General features: G+C 42.0%; 2 protein-coding genes across 2 annotated transcripts; both read right to left on the minus strand.

The window, feature by feature from the left end:
- Window positions 1-6902: 6902 nt before the first annotated feature.
- LOC108346477 (uncharacterized) lies at window positions 6903-8546 on the minus strand. Its single transcript, XM_017585554.1, has 4 exons — window positions 8223-8546; window positions 7977-8168; window positions 7824-7932; window positions 6903-7738 (listed from the first exon to the last, which is right to left on the minus strand). The coding sequence occupies exons 1-4, from the start codon at window positions 8544-8546 to the stop codon at window positions 6903-6905; spliced, it is 1461 nt and encodes a 486-aa protein (XP_017441043.1).
- A 657-nt stretch (window positions 8547-9203) lies between these two features.
- Window positions 9204-10814, minus strand: LOC108346478 (uncharacterized). The gene has a single exon (XM_017585555.1). It carries the CDS (start codon window positions 10812-10814, stop codon window positions 9204-9206), a length of 1611 nt encoding a protein of 536 aa, XP_017441044.1.
- Between the last annotated feature and the right edge of the window lie 1343 nt (window positions 10815-12157).

Here is a 12157-nt window from a genome sequence, read left to right on the forward strand (position 1 = left end):
ATTTTAAAAAATTTCAATTCCCAAACCTACATGTTAATTGCTAGATGGCCATTATCAAACATTTATTTTTTTTGTAAATTTGAAATTCCTTAAATGATGTAGCTGTAACCATAGATTGTAATTGTAATTGCTACATACCATTATCTAACCACCAAATTGACATGAATGAAGTTGTCCCTCTTTTCCACTACACATGCTTCCTCAATTATATGAAGTATCTTATTGAGTTAAAGTAAGGAATCTTCAACTTATCATCACCACCATTCATTTTTATCAAATGATGTGTGTAAATTTTGATCACACAAATTAACCATTAAATAAACCAAACCAATTCTAATGTGAATACACAAATACCTTACTCTTATCATAATATATCTGATATAGTGGTAGTTCAATTGATTACATTATGAACTTATACTTTATTTCATGATTTAGAATGATTTGAAAGATGTCAATAATGCATATGGTTGATTGATATGCTATGTACAAACAATTATATCCCTTTTAACTAAATCTTATATTTGTTAAATTTGAGGATTAAAATTTCTCATAATTGTTATATTTACTACAAAATGCCTTTTTAGTAAGATAGGCTTATGTTCAAAATATATCAACTGGAATATAAGATAATAATTTTTAATTTCGAAACTAATAAATCCCTATTCACATGAATTTAAATGACAAACAAAGTCAAACAAGGTATAAGAAATTACATTAAAGTTCAAATTACAATAAATAATATATTTGAAACAAATAAAATTTAAAATCAACATATGCAACAAGTAATATTATGTTTAAATATATGTGGTGAAAATATAATGTATGTACTAGAAAGATAAGAAAATTATGATAGAACAAAGGTGTGAATATATGGATTTATATCTATGAACTTCATGATAACAAACTCTATTTTATTTTTTACATAAATTATTTGTCTTCTCCACTTACGTTATCATTGTCATGTCCTTGTCATCTTTCTCCTTGTACAACCTTCAAATGTAGGTATGACACTTTTTTTTTGGTCTTTTTGGTTTTCATGGTTAGGGTTTGCTTCTTCTTGTTTGTAGCAATGGCAACCAATTTTTACCAAGATAGTCATTTGTTGGTTTAATTAAATGTGATAAATTTTGTGGCAATTTGGGTTCACTTCACTCACCTACTTTGTTTCTTAACTTAAATATTTAGAAATTTGAATTCTTTACTAAGTTTTTGATGTTGTCTGTACCTTCAAAGTATTGATTCACACTGAATTTAATGTTTTAACTTATATTAAAAACAATTATAATATATTAATATTAACGTATTTTTAATGTTCAAAAGAGAACAACATAATAAAAACCCAGTAGAAAATATAGATAATGTGTCAATTTTATTATTTTATTTAAATCTTAAATATTTATAGATACATTTATATAATTAAATGTTATATATATAAAAATAATATATTTATCACTTCTCAAACAAAAAGAGAAATATTGAAAAATTATGATAATTTTTCCTTCAATCCTGTGATTAATTTTTTTTATGACATGAGTAAGGTTTTTGTAGAGTTTATATATATATATATATATATATATATATATATATATATATATATATATATATATATATATATATATATATATATATAATTGAGAGCTTCAGGGTTAAAAACTAAATTAAACTAACCTGAGTTTCACAAAATTGAAACTAGAATTTATTATATCTATTCCAGTATGTACTGTTTTATTTTGTTAGCCAATTAATACTATATGTAGTCCAATCATGCCATTGCAGCTTAATTTGTCTTTTTTAGTGTACTAATCACCATAAGTGTGAATAAAATATTGTTAAGTTGAGAATTTGTTGATAGATTGTCTTTTCTAAATTGGAATTTGTTGAAACCAAGATAAATTATCTTCATAATTCTTAAACAATTAGAGAAAAAGATAGTGTTTCGTAGTGGGCCGAGAACACTCTTCCTTGCTTCGGACTTGTTGTTCCTTTCCTGATATCGATCGGAGTTTTACCTGCACAAAACACTCCGACGCTCAAGTCAGAATTACGCTATGGCAGGCTAACTTAACTATTGATTCCGATGTCTAACCTGGTCATTAATCTTGTATTTATAGGCTTCGTAAAATGGCCAACCCATTAATCATCCATTAATGCTGTATATTATTGTGCCCTGAAATATGCTAATTATCCATAAATGCCGCATTCTTGCTATTATCGTGATTATTAACCGCATTGACTAACCATTAATGTCATTTACCTCACCTGGACCCTCTACCGATCGACTCAATCGGCCCGACTCTCCTTCCTCCTAACCGATCGGTTACTGGGAGGTAGTACATTAAGTCCCCCAAGCCCCGAGCGCTTATTAATAGGCACGAAGAGATTTAAAGTTTAAGGCGATTGAGGTAAAGAGTAACCGTTGATGCTAGGACACGTGTAATTGTGTCAGTTGGATTTGAAAGGTCGACTCTTCTCCAACGTTGGATCTAGAGGACACGAAAGACTTGGATTTATCGTCGAAACCACTTTTCTAGGATATAAATACGGGGAGGGTCCACCCGTCATTTTCACATCTTTACTCCTCTTTTCTCTCGTCCCCGATCATCTTTGCTTAAAGGTGATTATGTCTTCTTCGCCTTCCGCCGATGAGGTTGCCGGTGAGGGTCTGAGGTACGCTGACGATGCGATAGAGTCATCGTCCTCAGTAAGCTCTTATATTCTTGGATATGAGAACAAAGGTTCCGAAGGGGATGTGGAACTGAAGGTCGACAACACCCGAGAATGGTTCGACGCAGCTCCTCCTCCTACTATTAAAGGGTACAAATGGACTCTGTATGAGGTAGGCTTGCACGTTCCTTACTTTACTACCAACGCTTCCATAGAGTTTTTGGCCAGTAGAGTGTGCTTACTATCTAATATAAGAGATGCTGAGCACATTAAGCTAGTAGTTTGTCGAGCAAACGAGTGGGCATGTCATGGGCATGAAGGTTATGATCTAGATTTCTTTTATGTGTACGTCACCCTGTTTCGAGATTTAGGTGTTCGACTTCCCTTTACCGACTTTTAGATGGGCGTTCTGCAAGCCCTGAATGTATGCCCAACTCAACTACACCCGAACGGGTGGGCTTACATGCAGGCCTTTTCCGTGGTTTGCTCCGTCCTCCTCTTAACCCCAACTCTTGCTGCCTTTCTGCACTTCTTCCGAGCTATACCCATTGCGAGTAAATCCTGGGTGTCCCTCGCCCCTGTGAAGGATAAGCAATTGTTTACTTTGTTCAATGCGTCATACAAGGATTTCAAGACCAATTTCTTTAAGGTTGCAATGAAGGACTCCCACTGGTCGGGTTTTTACACTAAGGATGGTCGGCCAAAATTTCCCTTTTATTGGACGTCATGTCCCAAGAAAGTGATTTCTTGGTCTAAAGCTGAAATGTCCCTTGATGAACTAGACGTGGTAAGCCAATTCGATCAGCTACCTCAGAAGATCTTCTCTCACAAGCTCATCGGTTTCTTGGGCTCTAACACTTTGCGTGCTAGAGTGTTCGGTAAGACTTTTATTATCCCCTTACCGCCACCTGTGACTTATCTAAATTTTTCTTCTTATTTCAGATTTATACGGTGGCATGGAAAAGCATCAGGCTTTCTTAGCAATGATGGCCCACAAGAAAGAAGAGTTGAAGAAAGCCGGAGAAGGCACATCCTCTCCTAATGTTGCCGTTTTGAAGGATCCCCCTTCCCGATCGGTGCATTCTGCCCCAAAGGTTTCTATTGATCAACCCTCCAACTTTCCTCCTACGAATCCTGGAGAGGTCCACCTTGAGAGTGGTGCAAAGAGAAAAGCTTCTCGAGAGAAATCCACTTCTTCTAATAAGAAAAGAAAGAAGAAGACATTAGAGGGTCCTCTGCGTGCCGGTCCCCTCGATCCCAATTTGGGCATTGTTGAGCATCTTCAATATCACCTCCAACCCGAGGAAAAGAAACCCTTTAGGGAGATGTCTCCCAGCGAAGCTTTGGATATGGCCTATGAATTCACCGCTCGGGCCAACGTGTGTATGAGTTATGCTGCTGGCGCAGCCAAATCTTTGATGGATGAAGAATTGGAAGTTGCTCGTCAAGATTTAGAAGCTGCCCAAAAGGAAAACGTCAGCCTGTCACTTCGTCTGAGCGAGGCCCTGAAAACTGTGGAAGACGATCGTGGTAAAGCCGCCACTGCTCTAACTCAAGCCAAAAATAACAATCGCCAACTCAAGCAGGCCAATGACACGTTGAAGTTGGACCTGTAGAAAGCTTCCACCCAAAATGATGAATTGATGAAAGAGAAGGACTCCCTGATAGCCGATAAGAAGAAACTTGCTGCAGAAAATGAATACCTAGCCCGTGCCGTATGCGACGAGCGCCTTCATGGGTTCGAGCAAGGCATCACGCAATGTCATTACTTCTTTGAAACCCCTCTAAATCACCCTGGGTTCGACATCATGAAGGTCTTGGTTGACGGCCAGCTGGTGACATTAACCCTTCCTGACGATAATGCCACCCAGCCTGCCATTGACCCTAACATTACTAAGGAGACTCTAGTTTCCGAGCGTGTGGGTGATGAAGACGCGACCCTCAACACTTGATCGTGAACTTTTTCTAAGCTGTACTTTTGACTTTACCTAGTTTTAGACCTACACTTAGTGTACTTTTCTGTACAAACTTTTAACAATGAATGATCAAGACGTTAGTCATATTTTGTATTCCATATTAGCCAACATTAGTGTTAACTGATATCCTCATCGCGATGCTAATCCCAATTTTCTTCATCGTTAAGAAGTAAAAATTGTCCGATATTTACCGATAACAGACCATAGATAAAGGGAACATGATCTTTGAGCTCGGAGCTCGCAAAGTTAGCCGATCGGTAGGGACCCCCTTTTGAGCTTAACAGTCTGAGGGCCTTCCCTGTGTTGAGTGACGAACGACAGGAACCCCCTTTTGAGCTTAAAAGCCCGAGGGCCTTTTCCTGTGTTGAGTGATGAACGACAGGGACCCCCTTTTGAGCTTAACACCCCGAGGGCCTTTTCCCATGTTTAGCGACGAACGACAGGATCCCTTTTTTGAGCTTAACACCCCGAGGGCCTTTTCCCGCGTTGAGCGACGAACAACAGGGATCCCTTTTTGAGCTTAACAGCTCGAGGGCCTTCTCTTGTGTTGAGCAACGAATGACAGGGACCCCCTTTTGAGCTTAACAGCCCAAGGGCCTTTTCCCGCGTGGAGCGTCGAACTATAGGGACCCCCTTTTGAGCTTAATAAGCTGAGGGCCTTTTCCCGCGTTGAACGACGAACGATAAGGACCCCCTTTTGAGCTTAACAGCCCGATGGCCTTTTCCTGTGTTGAGCGATGAACGATAGGGACCCCCTTTTGAGCTTAACAGCCCGAGGGCCTTTTCCTGTGTTGAGCGACGAATGGCAGGGACCCCCTTTTGAGCTTAACAGCCCGAGGGCGTTTTCCCGCGTTGAGCGTCGAACGACAGGGACTCCCTTTTAAGCTTAACAGCCCGAGGGCCTTTTCCCGCGTTGAGCGACGAACGACAGGGACCCCCTTTTGAGCTTAATAGCCCGAGGGCCTTTTCCCGAATTGAGCGACGAATGACAGGGACCCCCTTTTGAGCTTAACAGCCTGAGGGCCTTTTCCTGTGTTGAGCGACGAACGGTAGGGACCCCCTTTTGAGCTTAACATCCCGATGGCCTTCTCCCACATAGATCGATGAACGACAGGGACCCTCTTTTGAGCTTAACAGCCCGAGGGCCTTTTCCTGTGTTGAGCGACGAACGACATGGACCCGTTTTTGAGCTTAACAGCCCGTGGGCCTTTTCTCGCGCACCACAATTATAAAATGAACATAAATTGTATAAAAAACCTCCTAATGTTATTTATTAACTGAATGCAAATTTACATAGTTGTAGCTAAAATAAAACTTCAAATGAGTTGCGTTCTAAGTATTCGGGACAACTTTGCCATTCAGATGCTCCAACCGATATGCTCCACCGTCAACGCTTTCAACTATCTTGAAAGGCCCCTCCCAGTTGGCAGCGAATTTTTCGTGGGCCCATTCTTTCCTTGCATCCACTGTTTTACGCCAAACCATATAACCCCCTACAAACTGCCTAGGTCGGACTTTCGTATTGTATCTTCTTGCAATCAGTCTCTTTTGCGCCTCTGACCGGACGACCAATGGTTTTTCTTGCAAGACATCTAACTCGGCCCTCAATGACTCCGCATTTCGCTTAGCATCTTTTAACCTTCTCCTGACCGTGGGTTCTCCTACCTCAACCAGAAGCATCACATCGGTGCCATATGTGAGATTGAAAGGAGATTCCCTTGTGGTGCCGTGCGGCGTATAGCGATAGCTCCACAGGACTTCCAGCAACTCATCTGACCATGTGTCCTTCGCCTCTCCAAGCCGCCTCTTCAATTCTTGAACAATGGCCTTCTTCATCGCTTCTGCCTGCGCATTAGTCCGGGGATGCTCCACCGAGCTGGTAATGTGCTTTATTCCCAATCCCTAGTAAAAGGCTACCAACTTCTTGTCCATGAATTGCCTTCTGTTGTCCGTGATTATCGTCTGCAGTAACCCAAACCTACAGATGAGCTTCCATACAAACTTCTGGACATGTGCAGCGAATATGGTAGTGAGAGGCTAGACTTCCACCCATTTAGTAAAGTAATCAATGGCTACCAAGAGAAACTTTCTCTAAGCCCTGCCGACCGGTATGGGACCTACAATATCCATTCCCCATTGGGCGAATGGCCATGGGGATACAAGACTATGTAGCTCAGTAGCGGGAGCCTTAAACACATTCCCATTCTTCTGGCAGCTTAGGTACTTTTGGACAAAAGTGCCACAGTCTTTACTCAATGTTGGCTAGAAGTATCCTACTCTTAATACTCGGGCTTGGAGTGCCCTTTGGCCAGTATGTCTCCTGCACACCCCCTCGTGTAATTCCCTTAAAACATATTCCGCTTCCTCCGGCATTAAACACTTCATTAGCAGAGCTGCGAAGCCTCTTCGGTACAATTCTTTCCTGATCAAAAAATACAGAGCAATTCTCTTAGCGTCTTTCGCTTTCATTGGTCTCCCTTCCTCCTGCCCCTTGATTAACTCTATGATTTCCTTTCTCCAATCAAATTGCTCAGTCGGCTGGAAGGTGGCTGAACATTCTATGATAGGTTTCATCAAGGTCCTTCTAATCACTAACGACAACTGTCCCTTTTCGTTCCCGCAGGCTAATTTGGATAGCAGCACATCCGCTCCAGTGTTCTCCTCTCGAGGTATATGCTTCACCTCTATTGTTTTGAACCGCTCCCTTAACCTCTGAGCTCTGTGAAAATATTGAAGCAACTGATCGTCTTTTACTTGGAAGCTTCCATTTATATGTCCCTCGACAAGCTGCAAATCAGTCCAGCACTCCAAAGAGATAACGCCTAAGTCAAGACCAAGCTCCATACCTGCTATCAGGGCCTCATACTCAGCTTGGTTGTTACTTATCTTGAATCTAAAGATAAACGATTGTTCAATTATCACACCGTCTGGCCCTTCAAGCACAATACCCGCTCCTCCTCTACTCTTACTAGTTGATCCATCGACGAAAAGTTTCCAGAGGAATGGGTTATCCCCGTCATCTATAGGAAGTTCCGTCGCAAACTCTGCCAAGTGTTGTCCTCGTACCGACCCGAGTGGTTCATAACGTAAACCGAACTCTGATAACTCAACGGACCAACCCACTATCCTTCCTGCCAAATCTGGTTTTCGCAGGATTTTTGCTACTGGGTGATCGGTTCTTACCACCACCTGGTGGATCTAGAAGTAAGGCCTCAAGCGCTGCGCTGCGTTCAATACTGCCAGCACTACCTTCTCCAGCTGCTAATACCTTGTCTCTGAATCTTTGAGAATTCTACTCATAAAGTAGACTGATTTGAACTCTGGAGGTTCCTGTACCAGTGCAACACTGATCGTGACATCAGTCGTAGCTAAATAGAGTTGCAAATCATGCCCACTCTCTGGTCGCCCCATGACAGGTGGGCTAGTTAGTATCTGCTTCACTTCCGCAAATGCACCTTCGCACTGATCGTTCCACAATCCTTTAACATCCTTCTTCATTATTTTAACGATTGGCCTTATCCGTTCGGCCTATTTAGGGATAAACTTGGATAAGGAAGTCAATCGTCCAACTAACCTTCGCACCTCCTTCAAATTTTGAGGACTTCTCATCTCTAACACTGCTTGGCACTTCTCTGGATTAGCTTCAATCCCCCGTTTAGTCAGCATGAAACCCAAGAACTTTCCTGCCGCAACCCCGAACGAGCACTTAGCAGGATTCAATCGCATACCGTAACCCCGCACCTGTCCAAACACTTCTGCCAAGTCCTTCGCATGCTCCTCCACCGTGCGGGTTCTTACAACCATATCATCAACGTAAACTTCCATACATCTCCCAATTTGCTGCTTGAAGACTTTATCCATCAACCGCTGGTAAGTGGCCCCAGCGTTTTTAAGGCCGAATGACATGGCCTCATAATAGTAATTAGACCGCTATGTGATAAATGCTGTTTTTTCACAATCTAGATGATACATGGGAATTTGATTATACCCAAAGTAAGCATCCAAAAAACTAAGAATCTGATATCCCGATGTGCCATCTACTAATCCATCAATGCTAGGAAGTGGATACGCATCTTTCGGGCATGCCTTATTCAAATCAGTGAAATCTGTACACATTCGCCATTGCTCGTTCAACTTTTTAACCATTACCACATTAGCTAGCCACGTGGTATACTTCACCTCCTGAATGAACCCTGCCTCCATTAACTTCTTAACTTCCTCGTCCACCGCCCTCCCTTTTTTCGCTCCCAGTCTTCGTTTCTTTTGCGCCACCGGACGGGCTTCTCTGAATAAAGATAATTTGTGCAACATTATACTGCGATGAATTCCTGGCATATCTACCACCGTCCATGCAAACAAGTCTTTATTATCCCTCAATGTTCCTCCGATGGCCTCCTTCTGATCATCCTCGAGGTTCCCTCCAATGGAAGTATATTGCTCTTCCTTTTCTCCCAGACTCCACGACTTTAGCTCATCGAGCGGTTCCATACGATCTTCGATGTTCGTCCTAGGATCCAGATTTGCCATAGCTACCTCCACTCGTCTTGCTCTTGGTCTTGGTGTTCACGGTTCCATCTTTAGTCCTGCCACATAACATTCCCGCGCCATCCTCTGATCCGCCCTGACCATACAAATCCTGCCCTCGTTTGATGGATCCTTCAACGTCAAGTGGGGTGTGGACACTATTGCTCCAAAAGCATTCAAACAAGGTCGACCTAGCAAGACATTGTACGAGGTGTTAGCCTCAACTAACAAGAATCTGACCTTCAATTCTTTGGCCCCCCGCTCAGTCCCCAAACTCGTTCTGAGATTTACATACCCCATTGTATCCACCCTTTCACCAGCAAAACCCAAAATCTGCTCATTAAACGATGCTATGATATCTTTCGATAGGTTCATTTGCTGGAACGTCTTCCAATATAATATATTGGCCGAGCTCCCCTGATCTATCAAAACCTTAGCCACGGTATACTGGGATATTACCGCCATTATTACCATCGGGTCGTCTTGATTAGGGTCGGGAGCATGAAAATCTTTGTTCGAGAAGGTAATCCTAGGCATTGACCTCTGCCTCACATCTGCTTGATTGACACTTCTCAGGCTTCTCAAGTGCCTCTTCCTGGCTGACGAGGTCGCTACTCCTCCCGCGAAACCCCCCGAGATGGTATTGATATGGCCCTTAAAGGATCGCTCTACCCCAGTTCTTCCCCCACGCCGATCTTCCCAGCGCTTTCCATTAGCGCTTGAGTGCTGATTATTTTGCCTTGGATAATTATTCCTTGGCGCCTCCCGGCTCTTTTCTTCCTGTACGTATCTCTTGAGATGACCCTCTCTAACTAGTTCTTCCAACATATCCCTCAGTGTGCCACAATCTTCTATGTCATGCCCCAAGTTTTGGTGATACTTGCAATGCTTCTGTCCATCGACATTCTTGGGAGTGGGTGCCTGTATCAAGGTTAAAAGATCCGCCTGCAAGGCCTCTTCCATCACCCTCGTTCTTGTTGCACTCAACGGTGTATACCGGGTGTATCGGGGACCCTTAAGGAATTCTCTTCTTTTGAAGTTCCTTCCTTCATCTTGCTCTCGTGCTTGCTTTCCATCCTTTCGTCCTTGATCGCGACCTACCACCCGCGCATACTCTTCCTTCTGAATCTGCTGATAAGCCCACATTTCCTCCACGTGTATGAACTTGTTGGCTCTGTTTTGTAGCTCCACCATGGTCAATGGTTCTTCAGCATACAAAGTATCTGCCAAAGGTCTCGGTCGTAAAGCCTGTGTGACTCTATTAAGTATGAATTTCCTATCCACATCCTTCACCTGCCGAACGGTCCTATTAAACCGATCCATGAAGTCCCTCAAGGTTTCCCCTGTTGCTTGCCTCATTTTTAATAGGGCCAAATACGTCAGCTCTTGGGGCTTGCTTGAGGCATACTGTTGCCCAAATAGATTGCGCAGCGTCCCAAAACCATCAATCGTCCTGGGTTCCAACGAATGGAACCAAGCTATGGCTTCTCCCTTCAATGATAAAGAGAACACCTTACACCACACCAGATTATCATTAGAGTAAACAGTCATCGGATCTGCGAAGGATCTTAGATGCTCACTTGGGTCAGTCGATCCATCATACTTTTCCATTGTAGGAAGCGCTTTATTCTCAGGCATAAGCGCCTCCATCACAACCGCCGTAAACGGGTGCAAACCCTCAGATTCATCCAGCCGTTCCCCTGACCGACATCAGCTCTTGGGTTACGTCGGCCTCCCTGGTTTCCTGCAGCACTGTTCGCTTCATGGTTTCCACCTCCCCCGTGCGTGTTTCCTCCGTCTCCTACTTGTGTTGTGTTGGGATCACTAACGGTTGGAACGACTGATCCCTGTATCCGTCCCGTTCTGCTCTTAACGCCTCAATCTCCGCCTGCATTGCCTCCATCCTCCTTTTCATTTCTTGCATCAACTCCCCTAGATCCGCTTATCCCTCCATCCTTGTGATCTTAACTGGGTATTTGTTCTCGGCCCCACGGTGGGCGCCAATTGTTTCAATAGTGGGCCGAGAACACTCTTCCTTGCTTCGGACTTGCTGCTCCTTTCCTGGTACCGATAGGGGTTTTACCTGCACAAAACACTCCGACGCTCAAGTCAGAATTACGCTATGGCAGGCTAACTTAACTATTGATTCCGATGTCTAAACTGGTCATTAATCTTGTATTTATAAGCTTCGTAAAATGGCCAGCCCATTAATCATCTATTAATCCTATATATTATTGTGTCCTGAAATCTGTTAATTATCCATAAATGTCGCATTCTTGCTGTTATCGTGATTATTAACTGCATTGACTAACCATTAATAATATTTATCTCGTCATTTACCTCACTTAAACCCATTATCGATCGACTTAATCGGCCCGTCTCTCCTTCCTCCTGACGGATCAGTTACTGGGAGGTAGTACATATAGATTTTGTTTATTTGAAGTGCAACTTTCTTCAACTTCCAAACAAAATAACCTCATGAAATAAAGTTTGAAAAAAGTACGACTTTAAAGTATATTAAATTATAAACATTTTGTTCAGTTAATTTAGATATTCTTTACACCAATCTTGGTATTTTTGGTGTAATTATCTTATAACCCGTATCTTAAAACTTACATCAATTTTTTAATTCTCTGTTTTAATGTAATGTATTATTTTATGCATCATAATTTTATCATTTTTTTACCATTGAATTCTGAAAAACAAAATGTTCCTCATTACCAGATTTTATTTGTATCAATACAATGTATTATCATAAATTTTATATTTTTGTGATCTCAATAAAAAAAATAATATAAAATACTTAATCAATCGCTAACGGATATAACAAATCTGACATTAGTGGTTCTTTTAATAACCAATATACTTAATTATTCTAGATATTGCCAAAATAGCATCATCAAGTCCTCAAAATGGCCATTGAATTGTCAAATTAATCGTCTAATCTATCAGTAACTAACACCTTCGAATGGTCACAAATTCACTAAATAGAA

This window comes from Vigna angularis, chromosome 9 (genome assembly GCF_016808095.1).
Source record: "Vigna angularis cultivar LongXiaoDou No.4 chromosome 9, ASM1680809v1, whole genome shotgun sequence".
Classification (NCBI taxonomy): Eukaryota; Viridiplantae; Streptophyta; class Magnoliopsida; order Fabales; family Fabaceae; genus Vigna; species Vigna angularis.

Bases quoted from the DNA above. Each gene is read 5' to 3' on its own strand.
- LOC108346477 (XM_017585554.1), bottom strand. From the start codon at position 8,546: ATGTCATTCGGCCTTAAAAACGCTGGGGCCACTTACCAGCGGTTGATG. The intron at 7,933-7,976 runs GTACAGGAACCT...CTTTATGAGTAG, and splicing joins TCACGATCAGTGTTGCACTG to AATTCTCAAAGATTCAGAGA. The intron at 7,739-7,823 runs GTAAGAACCGAT...TTGAGTTATCAG, and splicing joins TCTAGATCCACCAGGTGGTG to AGTTCGGTTTACGTTATGAA.
- LOC108346478 (XM_017585555.1), bottom strand. From the start codon at position 10,814: ATGGAGGCGCTTATGCCTGAGAATAAAGCGCTTCCTACAATGGAAAAG.